This window comes from Hylobates moloch, unplaced genomic scaffold (assembly GCF_009828535.3).
Source record: "Hylobates moloch isolate HMO894 unplaced genomic scaffold, HMol_V3 SCAFFOLD_6, whole genome shotgun sequence".
Lineage (NCBI taxonomy): Eukaryota > Metazoa > Chordata > Mammalia > Primates > Hylobatidae > Hylobates > Hylobates moloch.
In genome coordinates, this window is record NW_026652281.1 from 117,889,338 (window position 1) to 117,916,196 (window position 26,859).

At 39.4% G+C, this 26,859-nt stretch overlaps 2 protein-coding genes across 10 annotated transcripts in view; both read left to right on the top strand.

Annotated features, from left to right (window-relative positions):
• The window catches only part of LOC116471606 (protocadherin alpha-C2), a 206,068-nt gene that overhangs the window by 58,048 nt on the left and 121,161 nt on the right, over positions 1-26,859 (top strand). Inside the window, exon 1 of one of the 9 annotated variants that reach the window (XM_032158123.2) lies at positions 2,719-5,307. The exons of the other annotated variants lie outside the window; for them this stretch is intronic. Within the exon in view, the coding sequence (XP_032014014.1) occupies positions 2,845-5,307 (2,463 nt within the window). The 5' untranslated portion in view covers positions 2,719-2,844. Of the gene's footprint in view, positions 1-2,718; positions 5,308-26,859 lie in introns of those variants that run through there. 9 annotated transcript variants of the gene reach the window in all.
• On the top strand, positions 10,031-12,605 carry LOC116471611 (protocadherin alpha-13). Its single transcript, XM_032158137.2, has one exon. It carries the CDS (start codon positions 10,046-10,048, stop codon positions 12,467-12,469), a length of 2,424 nt encoding a protein of 807 aa, XP_032014028.1. The 5' UTR covers positions 10,031-10,045; the 3' UTR covers positions 12,470-12,605.

Below are 26,859 nucleotides of genomic sequence, written 5' to 3' on the forward strand. Positions count from 1 at the left end.
GTTTCTTGGGAGGCTGACATGAGAGGATCCCCTGAACCCAGGGGTTCAGGGCGGCAGTGAGCTATCATCGTGAGACCCCCATCCGAAAAAATAATTTTTTTGCCTGTTCTTGATTTTGTTCCATGAATAGGCAAGAGATTTGTCAACTATTGGATATTCAAACAAAATGGCATGATTTATGATTCCAAAGGAAACTAGGTAAATAAAATTATTCAAATTATCTAAACTTCTAAAGACATTCATATAGGGCTATATTATCTACAATATATGCTAGTTGGCATTCTTCCATGAGTTTTTCAGATTCATCTAGCAGAGAAAAAATTAAATATATTAATGTGAGTACCTACTGACAATTATCAGTTTCATTCATCTCACATTGTAACTGCTCTATCTTGTAATGCCTTATCTCTAATGTTTTTGAAATTTTCTTTCCACGTAGTATCATCCCATCTGAAGATTTGAGCAAAGATCATTTACTTCTGAGTCATTCTTCATATTTAGTTATTCTTACTACATGTAGAGTGGTGGAATTACAGACTTCCTTGAGAATCATATCTAGCTATTTCCCCCCTTATAGATGCATAACATACTGTTTGGCACAATATTCAGAGTCTATGCTGAAGCCTATTCATAGACTTTAGATCGAGAACTTTTGTATCTTAATATTCATTGGCTAAAAACATTCTTTAAGTATTAAAGAGAGGGCAACAATATAAAAATATAAAATATTTCAGGCTTAAAAGTGATTAAACCATCATACCACTTACGAAACTTCACAAATATAATAAATGTGAATATTAGATAGGGCATACATTACTCATCTCCAGATGAAGTTTTTGGAATAACTGAACATCTTTTAAAGACTTGGGAATGTTTTCAGTACAGGTTAAAATTTTGTAAATTATTATTTTATATCACATAAATAACCAATTTGCATTTTAGATAATTCAAATTACTTGGACTGATTTCTGCAAAGTTGTGTCTTTTATACTCAATGCCAAGGTTGCATTCTATGGTATAAAATTATAATTCCAATTTATTTTCTAGTTTGGTTGTTTAAGTATTAGGCTAAACTTAGATGTTCCTATTGGCTTAACAATTTGTTTAGGTCAAAGAGTATGTGAGAACTACATAACACACTATTACTATTTGTTTCTTTTTGAGATAGAGTCTTGCTCTATCACCCAGGCTGGTGTGCAGTGGCGCAATCTCGGCTCACTGCAATCTCCACCTCCCATGTTCAAGCAATTCTCCTGCCTCAGCTTTCCGAGAAGCTGGAACTACAGGGGTGCACCACCACTCCTGGCTAATTTTTGTATTTTTAGTAGAGATGGGTTTTCACCATGTTGGCCAGGCTGGTCTTGAACTCCTGACCTCAGGTGATCTGCCTGCCTCAGCCTCCCAAAGTGCTGGGATTACAGGTGTAAGTCACTGTGCCCAGCCTATTTTTTTAAAATTAAAGTTCCTTAGCATATATGGTACATTGACCACTTTTGAAAATGAAAAATGGGAAAGAAACTTGGTGGTAATATTAGACAATTTAAATAATTAGCCTGATGACATCAAAATTCAAATATGTCTTTAATTACTTAACGTTTTATAGTTGATTTAAGTTATCTTATACTTGTAGAGCCATTCTTGGTTATTCTTTCCTGGTGTTGTAAAGGTGTCATATTTCAGTTGCCTTTATTATTATATGTAATAGCAATGAATGGCAACAAATTATTGGTTTAAAGATTTTGACTTGAGTATTAATAGACTTACAAAATCTACGTGTACTTGTTCACAACGAGTTGTAGAATCTTATCTGTTTTTTTTTCTCTTAAAGCTGATCTTGAATTAATGAATAATCTCATGAAAGGTCTTTTGATTCCCCCTTGCATCACAGTCACCATTCTGATTTTCTGAAGAGAAGTATGTCTTAACTACTAAATGACCTGTAGGGGAAGATTTAGAGAAAAAGCAAAAGGTTGATATCAAGTTCACATTCTCTTGACTTTAGTCAATGAGATTAGGCTCCAAAACCCTTTAAGAGCTCTTTCTCATTTTAGTGCTCTATTGTTGCTTTGGGATACTGTGAAATTTGGGGGCTTCAACTAAACATTTTACATTAAAGTGCTTTACTTTTGCTAGAGTAAAACTTTCCAGAATCTATTCCTAAGATTTGTTTTGACATGTTATGGAAATGAGAGCAGTTATGTGAAAAGTTATCACATTCAAGCATCAAGGGACCAAAACAATAACACTCTCCATATTTATGATGAATTCTAACTTTCATCAGATTTATGAATAAGACAATTTATATAAATGAAATATTGTTTGGTATTAGACATATTTTAGTTTTTTATCCTTTGTTAAATACAAAATTCCTAACTTTCTCTAAAATCTTACGATGGAGTGCTTGTGAAGGTCAAAAGTTACTGAAACTGTGAATTGTAAGGTATATAAGGGGAGGGGCGCTGTATATTATTCTGTATATCATTTTCCATGATAAAGTATAGGTTCTAGCCTACTGTATTTGAAAGATTTCTACTTTGAAGCAGAAAACATTTTTAAACTACAGTGCAATAAAATTGTTGATGTTTTGTTACTAATATCATGTATGTTAACTAAACCCGCATTTATAAATGATCCGTGACAAATATCCCAAAGTCGAAACAATAGAATTAAGAGTGACCCAGGAAGTGGCTAAACCGAAAAGAACCTCAGGATCTTTCTTGTACTTACATAATCAGTCACATGATGTCGCTACAGGAAAATTTTTTCTCCGCACCCGCTTTCCATTCATTCACGGAATAGGATCGACTCCATATTGACTGTGATGCTGGAAAACATTTACTAAATATGTACTTACAGAAAAGGGTGACTGCTCATAAAATACCTCAGGCAAGCGATACCTTAAAACTGATTGTCCCAACTCAGAGGCCCTCATTTTCTGCAATGGTGATTATCGGGCCAAGAGGCCCGGGATCCCAGCGTCTGCTGCTGTCGCTTCTGCTCCTTGCAGCCTGGGAGGTGGGAAGCGGCCAGCTCCATTACTCTGTCTACGAGGAGGCCAAACACGGCACCTTCGTGGGCCGCATCGCTCAGGACCTGGGGCTGGAGCTGGCGGAGCTGGTGCCGCGCCTGTTCCGGGTGGCGTCCAAAACACACGGGGACCTTCTGGAGGTAAATCTGCAGAATGGTATTTTGTTTGTGAATTCTCGGATTGACCGCGAGAAGCTGTGCCGGCGGAGCGGGGAGTGCAGCATCCACCTGGAGGTGATCGTGGACAGGCCGCTGCAGGTTTTCCATGCGGACGTGGAGGTGAAGGACATTAACGACAACCCCCCGGTGTTCAGAGAAAGGGAACAAAAGGTACCTGTTTCTGAATCTGCGCCTCTGGACTCTCATTTTCCTCTAGAGGGCGCTTTTGATGCGGATATCGGCGTAAACTCTCTTTTGACCTATGCGTTAAGTCTAAATGAGCATTTTGAGCTTAAAATAAAAACAAAAAAAGATAAAAGTATATTGCCTGAATTAGTTCTTCGGAAGTTATTGGACAGAGAGCAAACGCCAAAACTCAATTTATTGCTGATGGTAATCGACGGCGGTAAACCAGAACTAACAGGGTCTGTTCAGATTCAAATAACCGTCCTGGATGTGAATGACAATGGTCCGGCATTTGATAAGCCCAGCTATAAAGTAGTGTTGTCTGAAAATGTCCAAAACGACACGAGAGTGATCCAACTAAATGCTTCCGATCCAGACGAAGGACTTAATGGAGAAATTTCCTATGGGATCAAAATGATTTTGCCAGTGAGTGAGAAATGTGTGTTTTCAATAAATCCAGACACAGGTGAAATTAGAATTTATGGTGAACTGGATTTTGAAGAGAATAATGCCTATGAAATTCAGGTTAACGCCATTGATAAAGGGATTCCTTCCATGGCAGGTCACAGCATGGTCCTGGTGGAAGTTCTGGACGTGAATGACAACGTCCCTGAAGTAATGGTTACTTCACTGTCGCTCCCTGTGCAAGAGGATGCTCAGGTGGGTACCGTCATTGCCCTGATTAGCGTGTCAGATCGTGACTCTGGAGCCAATGGACAGGTCATCTGCTCACTGACACCTCATGTTCCCTTCAAGCTGGTGTCCACCTACAAGAATTACTACTCGTTGGTGCTGGACGGCTCTCTGGACCGCGAGAGCGCGTCGGCCTATGAGCTGGTGGTGGCCGTGCGGGACGGGGGCTCGCCTTCGCTGTGGGCCACGGCTAGCGTGTCCGTGGAGGTGGCCGACGTGAACGACAACGCGCCTGCGTTCGCACAGCCCGAGTATACAGTGTTCGTGAAGGAGAACAACCCGCCGGGCTGCCACATCTTCACGGTGTCGGCATGGGACGCGGACGCGCAGGAGAACGCGCTGGTGTCCTACTCGCTGGTGGAGCGGCGGGTGGGCGAGCACGCACTGTCGAGCTACGTGTCGGTGCACGCGGAGAGCGGCAAGGTGTACGCGCTGCAGCCGCTAGACCACGAGGAGCTGGAGCTGCTGCAGTTCCAGGTGAGCGCGCGCGACGCGGGCGTGCCGCCTCTAGGCAGCAACGTGACGCTGCAGGTGTTCGTGCTGGATGAGAACGACAACGCGCCGGCACTGCTGGCGACTCGGGCTGGCAGCGCGGGAGGCGCAGTTAGCGAGTTGGTACCGCGGTCGGTGGGTGCGGGCCACGCGGTGGCGAAAGTGCGCGCAGTGGACGCTGACTCCGGCTATAACGCTTGGCTGTCCTACGAGTTGCAACCGGCGGCGGTCGGCGCGCGCATCCCGTTCCGCGTGGGGCTGTACACTGGCGAGATCAGCACGACACGCATCCTGGATGAGGCGGACGCTCCGCGCCACCACCTGCTGGTGCTGGTGAAGGACCACGGTGAGCCCGCGCTGACGGCCACGGCCACGGTGCTGGTGTCGCTGGTGGAGAACGGCCAGGCCCCAAAGGCGTCGTCGCGGGCCTCAGTGGGCGCTGTGGATCCTGAAGCGGCTCTCGTGGATATTAACGTGTACCTCATCATCGCCATCTGTGCGGTGTCCAGCCTGCTAGTGCTCACGCTGCTGCTGTACACTGCGCTGCGGTGCTCAGCGCCGCCCACCGTTAGCGGGTGCGCGCCGGGCAAGCCCACGCTGGTGTGCTCCAGCGCCGTGGGGAGTTGGTCTTACTCGCAGCAGAGGAGGCAGAGGGTGTGCTCTGGAGAGAGCCCGCCCAAGACGGACCTCATGGCCTTCAGCCCAAGCCTTCAGCTGTCTCGAGAAGATTGTTTAAATCCTCCCAGTGAAGTAAGTTATTAATATTATTTAGATATATTTGTTTCCTTGAAGAACTTCCGTTTAGGTTATAACTACATTCTCTCATTTTTCTTTATGATTTTATTCTTTAAACTATCGAATGTCTCATCTTTCTTGGTCATTCTTACTCGTTTTGAACTTTTATGTATTTGTCTAATATTAATGAAGGAAATATGTAGGTACAATGGAGGCCATGGAGCACCACACTAAATATTTTTCTTTTTCTATAATATTTTATATGACTGATGAACCTTGAAACAAAACAGTATATTAGATTAAAAACTGGCCAGATGTTTGATAACTTAAAAATTTAATTTGTTCATAATTTCAAGATTACAGGTAAGTTGCAAGAATGGTACAAAGAGTTCCTAGATACCATTAATGGATTCTTTAACTCTTCCTCACATGCTTAGGCTTTTAAAATAGCCTTCTTGATCACTATTCTAATTTCAGTACAATGTAGATATTTTCACATTATATTCCAGGTATTATCACAGTAATATAAATGATATGTCTGACATATGATGAATGATTTTCTTCATTGCTCACAAAATACCTTTTTATTTCAAGTAGGAATAGCTACTGTACTACTCTTATTTACATGAAATATAATAAAATCATTTCTCAATTTAAAAATATTTAACCATCTGTACTATACAGTACAGTTGGTAACCAACTGTGGCTCAAACCAGTTTCAGATGATCCCAAACTTATCATAGCATACCACTGCACTGTGCCTATTACCAAGTGAATCTTCTAATGTGCATTTTACATATTTTAACTTTCTATTTCTATAAAAATATCCAGAGGCTTCTCCTTAACCAGAGAATAAAGTCTTACATACCCCAGCCTGGTAGTAAAGGCATTAAAATTTCCAGCCTTATATCTACTTTCTTACATATCTTTAGTTTAGGATCTGGAATATAGTATATGTTCAATCACTTTTTAAAAACATATGGGGGTCTTGCTATGTTGCACAGGCTGGACTAGAACTTCTGGGTTCCAGTGATCCTCCATTTCAGCCTTCCAAGTAGCTGGGACTACAGGCAGGCTCCACTACTCCCAGCTTCAATCAATAATTTTAAATAAATATATGGTATTGAAATGTATTACCTGGGCATTCTCCTCTATCTTAGAAATGGGAGTAAGCCCTAGAAATCAGATAACGTTTTATTGAAGAGTGTCTTGAAAGATAGATAACATTTTACCGAGAAAGTGTTACAGATGGAGAGATAAGTATGAACAACTGCACAGTATATGGTGTAATTGAAGGATTAGAGCAGGGGAGATTGTGAAGGCAGGAAAGCTATTTCTTTTTTAATAAATTAGGTATCAAGTAATGGAGACTTAAATTATGGCAGTAGAAATGAATTGAAAAAGACATATACAAGAGGCACTGGCAAAGTAGAAGCAGCCAGATAATGACAGACTCAATACAAATGATAAGAGAAAAACAAAAGTAGAAGGTGACTCTCACTTTTTTAGTTTGTTCAACTGAGAAGATGAGATTGCCATTAACCAACTTGCAGAACAAGGTTGGAGAAACAGTTTGTGTGTATTTGAGCAGGTAGGGAATGGAGATGAACATGTAAGAAAATGTTACTTTGAGGTCGTAAGAGAATACCGTTGTGATTGGAAATATGGGTCTGGATCTCAGAAGAGATTATTGATATAGATTTTGGGAACAACTCCTTTAGAGAAAAAAATAATCCATGAAAGAATAAAATTGCCAAGATAGACATTGAAAAGTGAAAAACAATGTGTCCAGGTACTTAGGTGGGTAAGTGTGTCACTTCCTGTGGCTGCTATAACAAGCGAACACAAACTGGGTGCTGTAAAACAACAAAAGTTTATTATGTCTCAGTATTGGAGACCAGAAGTCCAAAATTAAGGTGTTGTCAGGGCTATACTCTCTTTGGAGGCCCCAGGGAAGAATCTGACTTTTGTTTCTTCCAGTTTCTGTTGGCTGTTGGTGTTCCTTGGCTTGTGGCTGCACCACTCCTATCTCAGCCTTCTCAGCTTTCACGGTCACATTGCCCCCTCCTCTCCATGTCTCTCTCTATGTGTTGGTTTTACAAAGGTACATGTGATTGTATTTAGGGCCCATCTGGATAATCCAGGACAAACTCCTTTCAAGATCCTTAATCATATCATTCACCATATAAAGTAAAATCCACAAGTTCCAGGGATTAAAATGTGGGCATAACTTTTTGGGGACCACAATTCAACCTATTACAGTAGGCTTAAAATCATAGGAGGATAGACAACAGGAAGCTGAAATAAAGCTCAAAGTGCAATATATCAAGTATATGTTAGAAGTTAAAAGTGAAGGGAAAAAGATAAACAGAATAGGTTTTCCACCAGAAGTAGAACGTTTAAATTAGTGTATGTGCATGTGTGTATGTATACATATTTTAGTTAAAGATGTTTGACTGTCTTCACAGTGTGAGTGAAAGAAACAAGTAAAAAATAAGATACTAGGCCGGGCGCGGTGGCTCACGCCTGTAATCCCAGCACTTTGAGAGGCCGAGGCGGGCGGATCACGAGGTCAGGAGATGGAGAACCATCCTAGCTAACACGGTGAAACCCCGTCTCTACTAAAAATACAAAAAATTAGTCGGGCGTGGTGGCGGGCGCCTGTAGTCCCAGCTGCTCGGAAGGCTGAGGCAGGAGAATGGCGTGAACCTGGGAGGTGGAGCTTGCAGTGAGCCGAGATCGCGCCACTGTACTCCAGCCTGGGCGACAGAGCAAGACTCTGTCTCAAAATAAATAAATAAATAAATAAAATAAGATACTAAAAATAAGACAGGCAGCAGATGAATTTAGATGAAAACTATGAGAGAATAGAAAATAATTTTTAAGAGCATATGGTTGACCTTAAAAGTGGGAACAGTTTTTCCTTACAACTCGTAGAAAATGAAAACGGATAATACAAGGAAAAATGACACAAGCAGAGAGCAATTGAATTTCTGTTTTGTCACATCTCTCAATGTGTGAATCATCTGAAAGTGAACTGATGGAAATGACGTTGAGAATTTGAGAAGAGAGGGAAGAGAATATGGAAGAATCTCTGTAAGCGAGAGGGAGGAGTTAATTATGAATTCACTTGAGAGCCCAACTGAGGTAAAGGTGAGAGTAAATTTGAAGAGAATAGTCATGGTTAAGTGACAATATTGAGCAGCTTAATAGGAAGAATAGAGAAAATGGATTATCAGGGTAACTGCATGTTGGAGGCTAAAAAGAATGTTAGAGGAGTAATATAAATAGGTGAATGACTCTAGAGTGTCTGGAAGGGCATATTTTAAATGGTTGACTATGTAGTCTAATTATGTGAAAAGGTAAATAAAGAAATGCAGGGCCAGATAGAAAGAATTAGAAGAGAAATACTATGTTAGTAAAAGTAATGGAGCAGGAGAGGATGATGAGGGTAAGAGAATACCAAATACTCTGCCTAAATTTTCAGAGGAGAGCAGAGCTATGGAAATAAACCCAACAGTCATTTCCTATAGAGTTGTGCACAGAACAGGCCAGATAATTATTGGAGCTATGATATATTTTTCGTTACACCATTTGGCCTGGGATTTTGTGGCTTGGTAGAGATAGTTATGACAACAGATAAAAGTAAGATCCTCTTCCTTTTTTCCTCGCTAAAGATATGCTAACATCTTTGTCTAGCTATTGTTTCTTGGAAAATTAAAGTCAATTTAAATGACGGCAAGGTTTTACTCAGTGATGATGAAGTAAGATGGAGAGAGAAAATGGAAAATTTAACCTACTGGTTAAATTCTGTTTAACCAGGACGCCTATTCGGGCTACAATGCGTGGCTTTCGCATAAATTGCAGCCGGCGGCGGTAAGTTAAATTCTACTAAGTAAATAGGATATTAGTTCCAGGCATATTTTATAAAAATAGAATCGAAAACCTTAGAGCATTGTTGTGTCTAAATTATTGTGTTTATGCACATACACACACTCACATACAAAATCCCACACATATTGACTGAACACTTTCTTTTGAATATAAATATCTACATCTCAAGTCACATTGAAGGAAATTTATAAATATGATGTATTTATTCAAAATCTGATATATCAGTTACCAATATTTTTCACCTTCACCGATTTTATTCTTATGTGATTGTTATGTTTCCTTTTGGAGTCAATGGCTGTTGTGTGAGGAGGTCTTGAAAAATATTACAGGAAGAGGACAGTACCATAAAAACCTACATGACTATGCAAAACTACCGATCAATTGTCCCAAAACGAGTGTCGAATATTCTTTGTCTTAAAGTTCTGCATGGAATTCTTACACATGGAAAAGTAAATTTGTGGCAAAATGAAACTCATCAACCAATTGTCAGCTAATATAAAATGTTGAGCAGAATGCAGTGATTTGCTGTTTCTGGGAAGGTAAACATTTAATCTTCAATTACATATTTGCAGTGAAAATGTCAGGAAATGCAAGGGGAAAAAAATACTACATCAACGGAAAATATGAAGACTGAGTCATACTTACACTTACACGTTCATGCGCATGGTGTCGCTCTTCACTGAGAACGTTTCCGCGAAGAAAGAGCCGCCGTTTCTTCCTGCAGAAAATATAGCAGAAAGCGGAATACTTCTTGCGAATCCTTCCGCACTAGGAAGCCATAAAAATTGGGCCTTGAGAGGCAGTTTGAGGTAAGGCGTTGTATGTATTGCAGATAGCTCTGAGGTTTTTGGAGTGTACCATGCTGTCTTCCTGGCAAGGAGACCCAAGACCGCGGCAACTACTGCTCTGGCTTCTGATCCTCGCAGCCTGGGAGACGGGTAGTGGCCAGCTCCACTACTCCGTCCCCGAGGAAGCAAAACACGGCACCTTCGTGGGCCGCATCGCTCAGGACCTGGGGCTGGAGCTGGCGGAGCTGGTGCCGCGCCTGTTCCGGGTGGCGTCCAAAACACACGGGGACCTTCTGGAGGTAAATCTGCAGAATGGCATTTTGTTTGTGAATTCTCGGATCGACCGCGAGGAGCTGTGTGGGCGGAGCGCGGAGTGCAGCATGCACCTGGAGGTGATCGTGGACAGGCCACTGCAGGTTTTCCATGTGGAGGTGAAGGTGAGCGACATTAACGACAACCCGCCCATATTCCCTGAAAGCAAGAAACGAATAATCATTGCAGAATCTAGACCTCCGGAAACTCGATTTCCACTAGATGGCGCATCCGATGCAGATATTGGAGTAAACTCGGCATTGACCTACCGACTGGATCCCAACGATTATTTCACTTTGGACGCACAAAATAGTCTTGAGCAAATGTCTTCATTATCACTTGTACTGAGGAAAACACTGGACAGAGAGGAAATTCAGGAACATAGTTTATTACTGACAGCCAGTGATGGAGGTAAACCCGAGCTGACTGGCACAGTTCAGCTGCTCATCACGATTCTGGACGTGAATGACAACGCCCCGGAATTTTACCAATCCGTTTATAAAGTGACGGTGTTAGAGAACGCATTCAATGGAACATTAGTGATCAAGCTAAATGCCACAGATCCTGATGATGGTACAAATGGAGATATAGTTTACTCATTTAGAAGGCCTGTATCGCCTGCAGTGGTATATGCATTTACCATAAATCCGAACAATGGAGAAATTAGGACAAAAGGCAAACTAGATTTCGAAGAAAAGAAATTGTATGAAATATCCGTGGAGGCAGTTGACAAAGGAAATATTCCAATGGCGGGTCATTGTGCCCTTTTGGTGGAAGTACTAGATGTAAATGATAACGCCCCAGAGGTTGCCATCACTTCTTTGTCACTTCCCATCAGAGAAGACACTCAGCCTAGCGCCATCATTGCCCTAATCAGTGTGTCCGATCGGGACTCTGGCTCAAATGGACAGGTCACCTGCACCCTGACGCCGCACGTCCCCTTCAAGCTGGTGTCCACCTACAAGAATTATTACTCATTAGTGCTGGACAGCGCCCTGGACCGCGAGAGCGTATCAGCCTATGAACTGGTGGTGACCGCGCGGGACGGGGGCTCGCCTTCGCTATGGGCCACGGCCAGTGTGTCCGTGGGGGTGGCCGACGTGAACGACAACGCGCCGGCGTTTGCGCAGCCCGAGTACACGGTATTCGTGAAGGAAAACAATCCGCCGGGCTGCCACATCTTCACGGTGTCTGCGCAGGACGCGGACGCACAGGAGAACGCTCTGGTCTCTTACTCGCTGGTGGAGCGGCGGGTGGGCGAGCGCGCGCTGTCGAGCTACGTGTCGGTGCACGCGGAGAGCGGCAAGGTGTACGCGCTGCAGCCGTTGGACCACGAAGAACTGGAGCTGCTGCAGTTCCAGGTGAGCGCGCGAGATGCGGGCGTGCCGCCTCTGGGCAGCAACGTGACGCTGCAGGTGTTCGTGCTGGACGAGAACGACAACGCGCCGGCGCTGCTGACGCCCGGGGCTGGCAGCGCGGGAGGCACAGTGAGCGAGCTGGTGCCGCGGTCGGTGGGTGCAGGCCACGTGGTGGCGAAGGTGCGCGCGGTGGACGCCGATTCGGGCTACAATGCGTGGCTTTCGTATGAATTGCAGCTGGCGGCGGTCGGCGCGCGCATCCCGTTCCGCGTGGGGCTGTACACTGGCGAGATCAGCACGACGCGCACTCTGGACGAGGTGGACGCGCCGCGCCACCGCCTTCTGGTGCTGGTGAAGGACCACGGTGAGCCCGCGCTGACGGCCACGGCAACGGTGCTGTTGTCGCTGGTGGAGAGCGGCCAAGCGCCACAGGCGTCGTCGAGGGCGTCGGCAGGTGCTGTGGGTCCAGAAGCGGCGCTGGTGGATGTCAATGTTTACTTGATCATTGCCATCTGCGCGGTGTCCAGCCTGTTGGTGCTCACGCTGCTGCTGTATACTGCGCTGCGGTGCTCGGCGCCGCCCACCGAGGGCGCGGGCGCGCCGGGCAAGCCCACTCTAGTGTGCTCCAGCGCGGTAGGGAGTTGGTCGTACTCGCAGCAGAGGCGGCAGAGGGTGTGCTCTGGGGAGGGCCCGCATAAGACGGACCTCATGGCTTTCAGTCCCAGCCTTCCTCCTTGTCTGGGTTCTGCAGAGGGAACAGGCCAGAGGCAGGAGGACTCAGAATGCTTGAAAGAGGTAAGCTTATATTTTAAAAAATTGTCTTAGTAAACACGTTAGCCTTCCTTGCAGTTGTTTGTTTAAGGCACCTTTCCTGCCAATTTCAAATTATTCTTTAATTTTAATTTTGCTAGTTGTTATCGAATTTAACAACTCTGCTGTGGACATTACGTGTTGGATTATCCTTCAGAGTGAAATCTTAACTCAGAAACCATAATGAAATGTGCAAAACAAGAATATTTTGTTTCTATTGTATTCTTAATAGTTCTAAGTATTTATCATGCAATTGAGCATTTACAAAAAATTCCTTACGTTGTGAGAACTTAAACATTTAGGAAATGTTTGTTTTAATGAGGCTAATCATAATCTTAAATTAAAAAAATTTTTAATCTAATGTATACATATACCCACATAGATATTATTTTAAGAGCCCCATAACTTTTCACATAAATGCTTTTTTTAAGTGCACTTTTCTTTCTTTCTTTTTTTTTAACCTGTTTTGATTGTCTCTACTTTTTTGTCCTCTAGGCACATCAGTGTTCCTCCTCATATATCCCATGAAAAATATCTTGTGATTCTGCTTTCAATTTTTTATTTGCATTCAGATAATTACTCACACATGTGTATATACATATACAGAGAGAGACCTGGTAGGCTTTTTGTTATTATTTCTTTTCCAAAGTTTGAAGGGATTTCCAAAAGGTATTGGTGACTGAAAGTACCTTTTGGCAGTCCCTGCAAATCTAATGGTTTTAAAAGCTGTGTAGTATTCCACAGTGTAAGTGTGCAATTATTTACCTAATGATGGGCAATCACTTTGTGTCAAGTGTTCTGTTATCTTCATGAACTATGCTGTGCTATCATTTCATATATTTCCTAAAATATTGGTGTTATTTATACAAAACTGATTATCAGATGTGGAATTGATGCATCAAAAATATTAATAATTTTAATTATAAAATATGTCACTGGATTGCCTTCCAAGTATTTTGGACCCAACCAGTTATGAGCACTCTTTCTATCTCAAGAAGCAATAGTGGTTTTACTTTCTGCCAATGTGATCTCTATGAAATGATATTTCATTGTTACTTGAATTTTAAATTCCTGTATAGCATTAGTGAATTTGGGCATATTGTCATATGTATTTTGTTGATTTGTATTTGATCTTCTTTGATTTATCCATTAAGTTATTTGCCTACTTTTCTATTGAAAAAAATTTTCAGTTTCAGTTTGGAAAAGTTCTCTGTACCTTATAGATATTAACTGTTTATTTTTTGACATTTTTAATTAAAATTTTTATTGAGATAATTATAGATTCACATGTTGTTGAAAGAAATAGTAAAGGGAGATGCTGTGTATTCTTCACTAAGTTTTCCCCAATAGTAACATCTTACAAAAACACAGGGCCATACCACAACCTGGATATTGACATTGATACAGTAGAGAAGTAACTTAGTTCCGTAACAACCAGATTCTTGATATCACCTTTTTATAGCCACATCTGCTTCCCTCCTTAATGCTGGCAAGCAGTAATCTGTTCTCCATTTCTCTAATTTTGTTACTTTTACTTTAGAAATAAATAAAAGTATCTCTATTTATAGATAAAATTTTTAAAAATTATTTTTATATTTATTTTTTTATTATACTTTAAGTTCTGGGATATGTGTGCAGAACGTACAGGTTTGTTACATAGGTGTACGTGCCATCGTGTGTTTATCTATTATCTGCATTACAAATATATTTTCCTCCTATATTATTTCTATTCATTTGTTTGTACTAATTTTGTCATATATAAATGTTTTTAAAATGTATGAATTAAAATATATCTTTTTCCTTTTATGGATTTTAAGGTCTGCATATTTAGTTAGAAAGGTCTTCCCAGCTGGGCACGGTGGCTCACGCCTGTAATCCCAGCACTTTGGGAGGCCGAGGCGGGCGGATCAGGAGGTCAGGAGTTGGAGACCAACCAGCCTGGCCAACATGGTGAAACCCTGTCTCTACTAAAAATACAAAAATTAGCCAGGCCTGGTGGCACACGCCTGTAATCCCAGCTACTTGGGAGGCTGAAGCAAGAGAATTGCTTGAACCCAGGAGGTGGAGGTTGCAGTGAGATGAGATTCTGCTATTGCACTCCAGCTCTGGGTGACAGAGCAAGACTTCGTCTTGAAAAAAAAAAAAAAAGAAAGAAAGAAAGGTCTTCCCAACTCCTATATTGAACATTCATTAATTAAATGCATTTAATAAATACTTACTGAGTGTTCTCTATGTGCCAGGCATGTTCTACACGTTAGACATTTAGCAATGAAGTTTATTATTTTGTAAATCCAAATTTCCAGTTGGTATCACTTTCCTACTGCCTGAAAAATTTCTTTAATATTTTTTATAGTGCATATGTTCTGGCAATAAATTCACTCAGCTTTTGTCTGAGAAATATCTTTATCTCTTTTTTTTTTGAGACAGAGTCTCACTCTGTCGCCCTGGCTGGAGTGCAGTGGTGAGACCTCGGCTCACTGCAAGCTCCACCTCCCAGGTTCACGCTATTCTCCTGCCTCAGCTTCCTGAGTAGCTGAGACTACAGGTGCCCACCACCACGCCCTGCTAATTTTTTGTATTTTTAGTAGAGATGGGGTTTCATCGTGTTAGCCAGGATGGTCTCGAACTCCTGACCTCGTGATCCACCCGGCTCGGCCTCCCAAAGTGCTGGGATTACAGGTGTGAGCCACCGCACCCGGCCCTTTATCTCATTTTTATTTTTGAAAAAGTATTTTCACTGGGCATAGTTGACAGTTTTTTAAAAGATGTAATTTAGTTGTCTTCTGGCTTGCATAGTTTCTAATAAGATGTTTGCTTTTTGATATATGAGTCTTCCTCTCCCCACCCCTCATGGTTACTGTTAAAAATTTTCTTTTTATCCTGACTTTTGCAGATTGATTGTAATGTGCTTTAGTATGGTTTTCTTTATGTTAGTCTGTTGGGGTTTGTTGATATTCTTGGATCTGTGGATTTATCATTTTCATCAAATTCAGGAAAAATTCAACCATACTTCTTCTAATAATTTTTTCTTTCCTTCCATCCTTTCTGAGACTCCAGTAACACATATGTTAGATTTTTTGATGCTGTCCCACAGGTCATTGAAGCGTTCTTTATTTTTGTCCATTGTTTCTTTCTCTGTGCCTCATTTTGAATATCTTTTATTATATTTTCCAAGTTCACTAATTTTTCCTTTTGCAGTATCATATACACTAAACAGTGTATTCTTCATTTCAGAGACCACATTTATTTCTTATCTGTATAAGATTCTTTTTGTCTCTTTTAAAATTTATTTTACATGTCTCCACAGAATAGTCATCTTTTTATCTATATGTTTGAGCATATTAGTACATGTATAATAGATGTTTTAACTTTCTTGTCTGCTAATTTCAACATTTTTGTCCTTAGTTTGCTTCTTTTGATCTATCTTCTTATATGGATATATTTTCTTGCTGTTTTGCATGACTGGTAATCTCTAATAAGATGCTAGACATTGGGAATTTTACATTGCAGATGCTGGATTTTGTGTGTGTGTGCATGTGTGTGTTCCTTTAAAGCAGTGGTTCTTGATAAGAAACAGTTTTGCCCCCTCTACCCCCCACCCAGGAGATAATTTGGCAATGCCTGGATACATTTTTGGTTGTTACAACTAGGGAATTGCTACTGGCGTCTAATAATGGAGCTCTGAGATGCTGCTAAACACCATCCAATTGCTGCCAAACATCCTACGGTGCACAGGACAGCTGCCCAACAATAAAGAATTAGCTCAAAATGTCAGTAGTTCCACTGTTGAGCAACTCTGCTTTAAAGAGTCTTGGACTCAGTTCTGACATGAAATTAAGTTGCTCGGTACCAATTTATTCCTTTCAAGACTTCATTTTAAGATTTGTTAGTACACATTCAGAGCAGCTTTTAGTGTAGCACTAATTTGGCCTTCATTACAGCAATACTTCCCTGAGGACACCACCTAATGCCCTGTGCATTAAGAGGTCTCTCTTCTCTGACTGGTAGGAATGTGAAATATTTCCAGCCCTTTGTGAGCTCTAGGAATTATTCTACCCACTTTTTTTTTTTTTTTATTTTAAAAGGATAGCCTGATCTGGGGAGGTTGATCAGGGATCTGTGATCTGTGATCACATCACTGCACTGCAGCCTGGTGACAGAGTGAGACCATGTCTTAACATAAAAATTAAAACATTAGAATTGAGGTTGAATGTTATCAAATATTTTATCTGCATCTTTTGAGGGAGGTATAAATTTTTTCTTTGGCAATGTTAATGTGTTGAATTTACGATTCATGATTTTCTTATGGCAAACCAACCTCTACTTCCTTGGATAAACATAATTTGATTATAATTTATAATCCTTTTTATATACTACTTATTTTGTTAAATTTTCAAAAAAGTTTTTGCATCTTTATTCCAGGTGATACTGATAGAACTTGTTGTTCTTCCTAATTTCTTCTTTGTTAAGTATTCAAGTTATAAATAAGAATCTAGCATAACTTGAATACTTAACAAAGAAGAATAATCTTTGAAAACTTCCAGAAAATTTTCTATTTCCTGTAAAAGTTTGTATAATCTTTGAATTACTTTTTATTTGATTGGAGAACTCACTGTTGAAGTTATCTGTATCAGGATTTTGATTGGTGGGAATATTTCTGATTACTGGCTCAATTTTAATAATGTAAGGACCATTCAGAGTTTAATTTACTCTTGAGTCAGTTACATAGATAATATTTTTTCAGGTATTTTCCTGTTTAATCTAAATTTTCAGTTATGTGCTTATACTTTCTACAGAATCTATAGTGACATTTCCCTTTCCATTCTTGATATTATTTTTGCTTCCTGTCTAGTTTACTTTTCTTCAGAATTCTGCTTTCTGATTTTTGTTTTTGCTTTGAAGTATTTTTATATTAATTATACTGATTAATTTCTCTTCTTTTCATTTGTGTTTGCAAGAGATGTCCTCTTCCCAGCCTTTTATTTTAAACCTTTCACTATTATGGGCATATTCCACAAGTTCTTTGCTACTGTCTCACCGAGTAGCAGAGTCTAATTTTTCTTTCCTTGAACGTTGACTGGTCTTAATATTGGAAGTAACATTCTGGGATTTATAAAGTCAGGTCATAAGAAGTCTTACACTATGCTTTGGTCTCTGAGAATATTTGTTTTGGGGGAGGCCTGCCACCATGTAAGAATTCTGACTACCTTGAGATTGTTGTACTGTAAAGAAACTCAAGCTGGACTTGTGAGAAGCCAAACGGATAGAAAAATTACTAACTAGTCTCCAGTTGTCTTAGCTTTCCAAGCTTAGGTGCCAGAAAAATGTAGAAGGCTTCAAGTGACTGCAGTGTGCTGGAGCTGGCTCTTGTATTGGCTTATGAGAACTGATAATGCAAATTTATTCCCAACTCTGGATTCAATGATGTCACTTTGGTAGCTTGAAATTGGCCATGGCAGGAGTATTTCTGCCACAGAAATAGGCAAATGCTATAAAACAGAGTTTTTTGCTTTTCTTTTTTCCCAGAGACCTAGTTGTTAAGCATTTACCAGTACACTACTGCACCTGATTGCAAGCAAGAACCACTCAGTTGAGTCAGAACCAGGAGAGGTAACAGTAAGTTGTTCTAAGATATTACGTAGTTGGAATGGTTTACTATATAGCAATGGATAACCTGAGCAAGTACTCTTTCTTAGATAATCTATAAATTTTAACTCGAATATTTATTTAGTTTACATTTACAATACCTAGTGATATCTTTAGGCACAAATCTTTCAATTTTTTGTGCATTATTTTTGTCTCACCATTTTTATGTCTGTATTTCCTTCCTTTGTTGATCTTCTTTTGTACTTTTTATTGCTCCATTTCCTTCTGTATTATTTGGAAGCCCTTTTCCAAATAGCTAGTGCTTACCCTAGAAAATTAAGCATGTATCCTTGATATATCAAAATCAAAATTTAATTGAAACCCCTCCTCCTTCTGGGAAATGCAGGGACCTTACATTTTTAAAATCTTTTTAATCCCTCTTATATACTATTTTTGTCATACTTTAAAAATATTTTAAAACCCCCCAAGATATTAGTATTATTTTATACAATCAATGTTGTTTTAAATGTACTTATATATTTACCAGTTTTGTTTCTCTTCCTTACTTCTTGCCCCTCTGACCTTTCATCAGAGATTATTGTCTTTCCATGTTAGAATACTCTGAGAGTTTCCTTTAGTCCGAAGATGCTGGTGAGGAATGATTTCAGGTTTTGTTTTTCTGAAAATGTCTTTATTTCATCATAATTATCGAAAAACATTTTTTCTGAGGGTATAATCTTAGGTGTGACCCCCACAGCACATAGTAAATATTATTCCAGTGTCTACTGGTTTCCATTGTTGCTGTCAAGAATTTAGCTGTCAATCTAACTGTCATTCCTTTAAAGGTATTCTGTTTATTTTCCTTTGGCTGCTTTTTAAGATTTTCTGTGTATCTGATATTTTGCAGTTTTACCATGATGTGTCTTTATAATCATCCTGTTCTGGATTCAGTAGGATTTTTTTTATTTTTAATTTTTCCATAAGTTATTGGGGTACAGGTGGTATTTGATTACATGAGTAAGTTCTTTAGTGGTGATTTGTGAGATTTTGGTGCACCCATCACCTGAGCAGTATACATTGCACCATATTTGCAATCTTTTATCCCTCGCCACCCCCCACTCTTGCCCCCAAGTCCCCAACGTCCATTGTATAGGATTTTTGAATTTGTGAATTAATGCCTTTACACCACTTCGAGCATATCCTCAGCTATAATGTTCTCCAATGTTGCTTCTGTTCCATTGTATTTCTATAGTATTATTTTAGTACTCTAATTAAGCATATTTTAACCTTATTACTCTATCCCATCTATGTCTACCTTTTATTTTGACACCTTTTGCTCTTTGGGTTTTATTGTGGATAGTTCACCCACCTTAAAGTTTAATAATTCTCTCTTCTTGCTGTTGTCTGAATTTGTACCCCCAAATTCATGTGTTGAAAATTCAATCCCTTATACAACAGTGTTGGGAGGTGGGGAATTTCGGGAAATGTTTAGATTATGAGGGATCTGCCCTCATGAATAAATTAATGGCATTGTAAAAGGACTTGATGGAAGGAGCCTGTTCCTGTCTTATGCTTTTGGCTCTCTCATGTGACGATGCAGCAAGAAGATCTTCACCAGATGCTAGTGCCTTGATCTTGGACTTCTCCTAGCCTCCAGAATTGTGAGAAATAAATTTCTGTTCTCATAAATTACTCAGTCTGTGGCATTCTGTTATAGCAGCACAAATGGTCTGAGATACTTTTATTTGTTCTTTTTCAATTTATTGTTACTTTGTATAATTTCTAGTTTCCTCTAGAAACTTTCAAGCTTGGCATTTATATCCTGAACACAATAAGCTCATGGTTTTAGCGTCTATTTCTGATATGTCCAGTCACTGGGATCCTCATGGGTCTATTCCTGTGGTGTATTTTAAAATTGTATCTTTATGGTGTTTTGTCTCCACATAAACCTGGTTATCTTTGATTTTGTGCTGAAAGTTGTATTAAACACTTCTTCCTGGAAATAATTTGGGGCATATAACATTTTCTTTCTCCAGAATGGATTTTAATGGACTTTTGCCAGGCATCTTGGGGCACTAGCAATCATGGGTAATCTTAATCTATTTCAGGCTTCAGGTATTCTAGATAAAACCTCATTATCTAAAATTTACATGTATTCTTTAAGTATGGTTATTCAATTTCCTAGCCAAACATGAGAGATTATTTAAGAAGTTCCACCATGACTGGTAGACTCAGGATTCTGACCTTTGTTTCTCTAGTCCTTGGAGACTGTCAGAAGTATATCTCAGTATTCATTCACCTATTTTTTCCTTTTATTTCTAGTTGGTACATAATAATTGTACATATTTATGGGATACAGGGTGACATTTTGATACATATATACAATGTATAATAATAAAATCAGGGTAATTAGCATATTCATAATCTCAAACATTTATCATTTTTGCATGAACATTTAAAATCCACTCTTCTAGCTTTTTGAAAATATATAAGAAATTATAGTTAACCATATTCATCCTACAGTGCTACAGTGCTGCAAAACACCACAACCCATTCCTCCTATGTAGCTATAATTTCGTATCCATTAACCAACCTTTCCCCATCCTCCTTTTCCTTCACCCTTCCCAGCCTCTAATAAGCACAATACTACTTCCGTGAGCTCAATACAATTTTGTAGCTGCCATATAAGTGAGAACATGTATTTATTTTTCTGTGCCTGACTTATTTCACTTAACATATGTCCTCCAGGCTCAGCCATACTGCCATGAATAACAGGATTTCATTCTTTTTTATGGCTGGATAATATTCCGTTGTGCGTATACACCACATTTTCTTTATCCACTCACCTGTTGATGGACATTGAGGTTGATTCCACATAGTAGCTATTGTGAATAGTGCTGCAGTAAGTATGGGAGGTGCAGGTATCACTTTGACATACTGGTTTCCTTTTCTTTGGATAAATGCCCAATAGTGGAATTGCTGGATGATATGGTAGTTCTATTTGTAGTTTTTTTAGGGACTCCCATACTGTTTTCCTTAGTGGCAGTGCTAATTTGCATTCCCACCAACAGCATTTATGGGCACAGTGGCTCATGCCTGTAATCCCAGCACTTAGGGAGGCAGAGGCAGGAAGATTGCTTGAGGCCAGGAGTTCAAGACCAGCCTGGGCAACATAGCAAGACCCTGTTCTTCACAAAAAAGAACAAAAAAACAAAACAGTTGTAGGACTCCTTTAAGTATTTCCTGTAGGACTTGTCTAGTTGTAATGTACTTCCTCAGTTTTTGCTTGTTTGAGAAATACTTTATTTCTCCTTCATTTCTGAAGTATAGCTCTGCTGGGTATAGTATTTTTGGCTGATAGTTTTAAAAAATTTCAGCACTTTGGATATATCATCTCATTCTATCCTAGCCTGTAAAGTTTCTGCTGAGAAATCTGCTGTTAGTGTAATGGGAATTTTCTTATATATGACTTGTCACTTTTCTTTTACTGTTTTTAGAATTCCCTCCTTGTCTTGAGTCTGGTACCTTAGACTACTCAGCCATCCTGATGCCCTACCTCTTATATAGAAACAACCCAGATCCAAAGTGACCAGAAAGTTACTTTCCCTTCTGAATTTGTGGTCTTTTTCAGAATCTCTACCTGTTAATTCTCCATGACTTTATTAGTCATTAGATACTTTTATCATTTTAAAATATCTCCAATGGTATGGTTGGTTCAAATTACCAGTTCTGCATACTGGTAATATAAGTCCTCTGTTGAATTGATTTTTAAATACATTTATTTTATTCCAGTATCTTCTAGCTCCTGGTGTTGCAGATGAGAAGTTTCAAATAACTTGAAATAATTCCCCTCTATATAATTATCCCTGATTTTGACTTTCTTTCTATAGTTACATTTTTTATGCTATTATATTCTCATTTTAAAGATGTTGAATGACAATGTAATTTTCTTTTCTTCACAAGTGGTAGCTTATTTACAAGTATTTTTGAAGTTTATTTTCCTAGAAAGTTTTCTTAAATTATAGATTTTAGTATTTCTTCTGTTTTATTACTTCAGATTTCGTGTTCAATGGCTCCAATTATATTTGTATTAAATATTCTTTGCCTTTCTTTTGTAGCTATCACTTCTAAATCCTACCTAGCTGTTTTAAAAAAAATATTTTACTTTTTATTATTGTTTTCATCTTATAGTTTTCTTTAGGCATTATCCATAGTGTTTATTTGCTGTTATGTGCCTTCTGGTTTAGTGTTTGCTTCTGAAAAAATTATTTTGCTTTTATTTCCGATATTTTACTGCGTTTTCTCATCTCTCTTTTCAAAGCTTTTTTTCTCCAATCATATCATTACTGAGTCTCTCTAATTCTGATTTGTGTATTCCTGCATAGCTTTTCATTATTTTCTAAAAATGTTTAAGTTGTTTTCAAATATTATGTAGCAATTTGTGGAATTTTCTTTCTTGTGTGTATTTATTTCCTTTAGTGTAATTATTTGTCCTTTCCTTTAAAAATAATTTTATATCAGATTTGCCCATAATCCTTTTCTTATGCTCATGTTTATATGAAAAGCGCTTCCCCATAATTTTAGAAGAAACAGACCAGGATAATTTTCCTATCTTTGTTGCTCTATAGATTTCTATTCAGCTATTGTCATGAAATGATAAAAATATAATTTTTTAATATCTTACTTTGTGACACCCTTTACCCTTTTTACTTGGACCTTTTTCCTTTGTTTAATTGTCCCTCACCCCCACCATTTTGCTTCATATGGACTCAATTCCTATCAGTTCCGCCTCAGTATAGGGGTTTTTGCTACAAGAAGACATTTGTTAGTTGAGAAGTTCATAGGGCCAAGACAGGTTTAGCACAATCCAATCTATTTGTAGTCCCTTCCACTAAGTTTTGAATTTGCTTTTATTTCTAATATTTCACTGAGTTTTCTCATCTCTCTTTTCAAAGCTCTTTTTTTTCTTACTCAGGGATAATTGAATTAGGACCTTCGATTTACCCCCTTCCACCCATGACTATTGTTCTCAAATTGTTTTACTATGCTTTCCGGTGAGTACTTATTGGCACTTTTTGGAGTTCTTCAATTCTCAACACCATCAAAAGCCCCATAACCTTCTTTTGCTTCCTCTTGAGACTCTTTTCATGTGCTTATTGGTCATTTCTGTATCCTCTTTGGAGAAATACCTATTGATATCTTTTGCCCAATTTTTAATTGGTTTATTTGTTTTTCAATTGTTGAGTTGTAAGTGTTCTTTATATATTCTAGATGCAATTACCTTATTAGATATATGATTTGCAAAGATTTTCTCATTGAGGGCGTTGTCTTTTCACATTCTTTTTTAGCTCCCACTTATAAGTGAGAACATGTAGTATTTGGTTTTCTGTTTCTATATTAATTCACTTGAGATAATGGCCTGCACCTCCATTCAATGGGCTGCAAAGGGCATGATCTTTTTCTTTCTTTATGGCTGCATAGTATTCAATGATGTATATGTACAGTATTGTATTGTACTGTATTGTATTTTTTTCAGACAAAGTCTCACTCTTGTCCCCCAGGCTGGAGTGCAATGGCGTGATCTCGGCTCACTGCAACCTCCACCTCCCGGGTTCAAGCAATTATCCTGCCTCAGCCTCCCGAGTAGCTGGGATTACAGGCGCCTGTCACCAGGCCTGGCTAATTTTTGTATTTTAAGTACAGACAGGGTTTCTCCGTGTTGGCCAGGCTGGTCTCAAACTCCTGACCTCAGGTGATCCGCCTGCCTTGGCCTCCCAACATGCTGGGATTACAGGCGTGAGCCACTGCGCCTGGCCAATGTACTGCATTTTATTTATCCAGTGCACCATTGATGGGCATTTAGGATTATTCTCTGTCTTTGCTATTGTGAATAGTGCCATGATGAACTTACACTTACATGTGTCTTTATAGTAGAATGACTTATATTCCTTTGGTTGTGTACACAGTTATGGGATTTGCTGGCTTGAATGGTAAGTTCTTTGAGAAATCTTCAAACTGCTTTCCACAGTGGCTGAACTAATTTATATTCCCGCCAGCAGTGTATAAGCATTCCCTTTTCTCTGCAACCTCACCAGCATCTGTTATTTTTGACTTTTCAATAATAGCCATCCTGACTGGTGTGAGATGGTATCTCATTGTGGTTTTGATTTGCATTTATCTAATGATTAGTGATGTTGAGTATTTTTTTCATATGCTTATTGGCCACATGTATGTCTTCTTTTGAGAAGTGGCTGTTCATGTCCTTTGCCTTTTTTTTTTTTTTGAGACAGAGTCTTGCTCTGTCACTCAGGCTGGAGTGCAGTGGTGCCATCTAGGCTCACTGCAACCTCCATCTCCTGGGTTCAAGCGATTCTCCTGCCTCAGCCTTCTGAGTAGCTGGGACTGCAGGCACATGCCACAAAGCCCAGCTATTTTTCTTTCCTTTTTTTTTTTTGAGACGGAGTCTTGCTCTGTCACCCAGGCACCCAGGCTGGAGTGCAGTGGCGCGATCTCAGCTCACTGCAAGCTCCGCCTCCCGGGTTCACGCCATTCTCCTGCCTCAGCCTCTCCGAGTAGCTGGGACTACAGGCGCCCACCACCACGCCTGGCTAAATTTTTTGTATTTTTAGTAGAGACGGGGTTTCACCGTGGTCTCGATCTCCTGACCTCGTGATCCGCCCGCCTCGGCCTCCCAAAGTGCTGGGATTACAAGCATGAGCCACCGCGCCCGGACTTCCTTTATGTCTTCTCTATCTCTCTCTTTTTTTTTTTTTTTTTTTGAGATGAGGCCTTTCTTTGTTGCCCAGGCTGGTCTCGAACTCCTGGGCTCAGGCAATCCTCCTCCCTCAGCCTCCCAAAGTGCTGGGATTACAGGTGTAAGTCACTTCGCCTGGCCTAGGAAGTCCTTTATTTCTTTCTCTTGTCTAATTGCTCTAGCTAAGAGTACTATGTTGAATACTATGTTGAATAACAGTGGTGAAAGTGGGCATCCTTGTCATATTCTAGATCCTAGAGAAAAGGCATTGAGTTTTTGCCTACTCAGTATGATACTAGCTGTGAGTCTGTCATATATGGTTTTTATTATGTTGAGGTATGTTCCTTCTATACCCAGATTTTTGAGGGTTTTTAAGATTTCAATAGTTTTGGGGAACAGGTCGTTTTCAGTTACATGGATAAGTTCTTTAGTGGTGATTTCTGAGATTTTGGTGCACCTGTTACCTAAGCAGTGTACACCGTACTTAATATGTGTAGTCTTTTATCTTTCACTCCCCTCCCACCCTTCCCTCCAAGTCCCCCAAATCCATTATATCATTCTTATGTCTTTGCATTCTCATAGCTTAGCTCTCACTTGTATGTGAGAATATACAATATTTGGTTTTCCATTTCTGAGTTACTTCACTTAGAAAAATGGCATCCAGGTCCACCCAAGCTGCTGCAAAAGCTATTATTTTATTTAGTTTATGGCCGAATAGTATTGCATGGTGTATATATACCACATTTTATTTATCCACTTGTTGGCTGATGGGCATTTAGGTTGGTTCCATATTTTTGCAATTGTGAGTTGTGCAGCTATCAACATGGCTTGCACATTTGTCTTTTTCATATAATGACTTCTTTTCCTTTGGGTAGATACCTGATAGTGGGATTGCTAGATCAAATAATAGCTCTACTTCTAGATCTTTAAGAAATCTCCAAAGTATTTTCCATAGTGGTTGTGCTGGTTTATATTCCCACCAACAGTATAAAAGACTGTCCTTTTCACCACATTCATGCCAACATCTATTACTTTTTGATTTTTAAATTATAGTAATTATTGCAGGAGTGAGGTAGTGTCTCATTGCGCATTAGGAAATTTAGTATACAGTAAAGACAGCATTTTTATTGGGAAAGGATGCATTTTAAAAAAATAAGCTTTTCAAAAATATAGGAAGGATTGTGGTTACTTCTAGAAACAGTGGTACAGTCAGGAAAAATTCAGCACAACATGTATCAGTGGAATTCACTTTCTCAAACTTAAAATATTATTCCTTGCATTATAGATCTAAGCGGGTACCATAGATAATAGTTCTATTGTGTTGTTCACTTTAAACTAGAGCAAGAAACTTTTCTAATAAGTGGAATTGGGATGCTATGTAGCTGGCGTTGGCCTGGTAAATGCTTAATACACATGTATGTGCATATATATGTATGCATATACCATATACATATATTATAAATTTAACTGATACAAAGGATGTTTGGTAAATAGTTTAAAATAGTAATAAAATATACAATTCTCCCTATTATCAATTATCACAGAATGTTTTCCTTGATTTTTGCTGAACTTTTCTATCCATAAACTATCTATGGTTGTAATTGACAAGTATAGTTCTCACATGAATGTCTGTTGGTATTTTCATTTATCTTAACAAATAATATAGAATAAAATGACAAAGACGTTGAATCTTGACCTGTTTGTCAATGATGTGACTTCCTTGCTGCATTGGATAATACCTCTTAAATACTGGAAAATTATTTGCTGATTTTTGTGCTATTCACAATGTAACAGCTACAAATATGATACACTTTCAAAAACAATGGTATACTTTAACTTAATTTTTTTATTTCAATGGGTTTTTGGGGAACAGTATTTGGTAACAGGAATAAGTACTTTAGTGGTCATTGCTGAGATTTTGGTGCACCCATCACCCGAGCAGTATACATTGCACCCAGTTTGTAGTCTTTTATTCCTCACCACCTTCCCACCCTTTCCCTCTGAGTCCCCAAAGTCCATTGTATTATATTTATGCCTTTGCATCCTCATAGCTTAGCTCCCACTT

Excerpts from the sequence above, each read along its gene's own strand:
- LOC116471611 (XM_032158137.2), top strand. The coding sequence starts at position 10,046 with ATGCTGTCTTCCTGGCAAGGAGACCCAAGACCGCGGCAACTACTGCTC.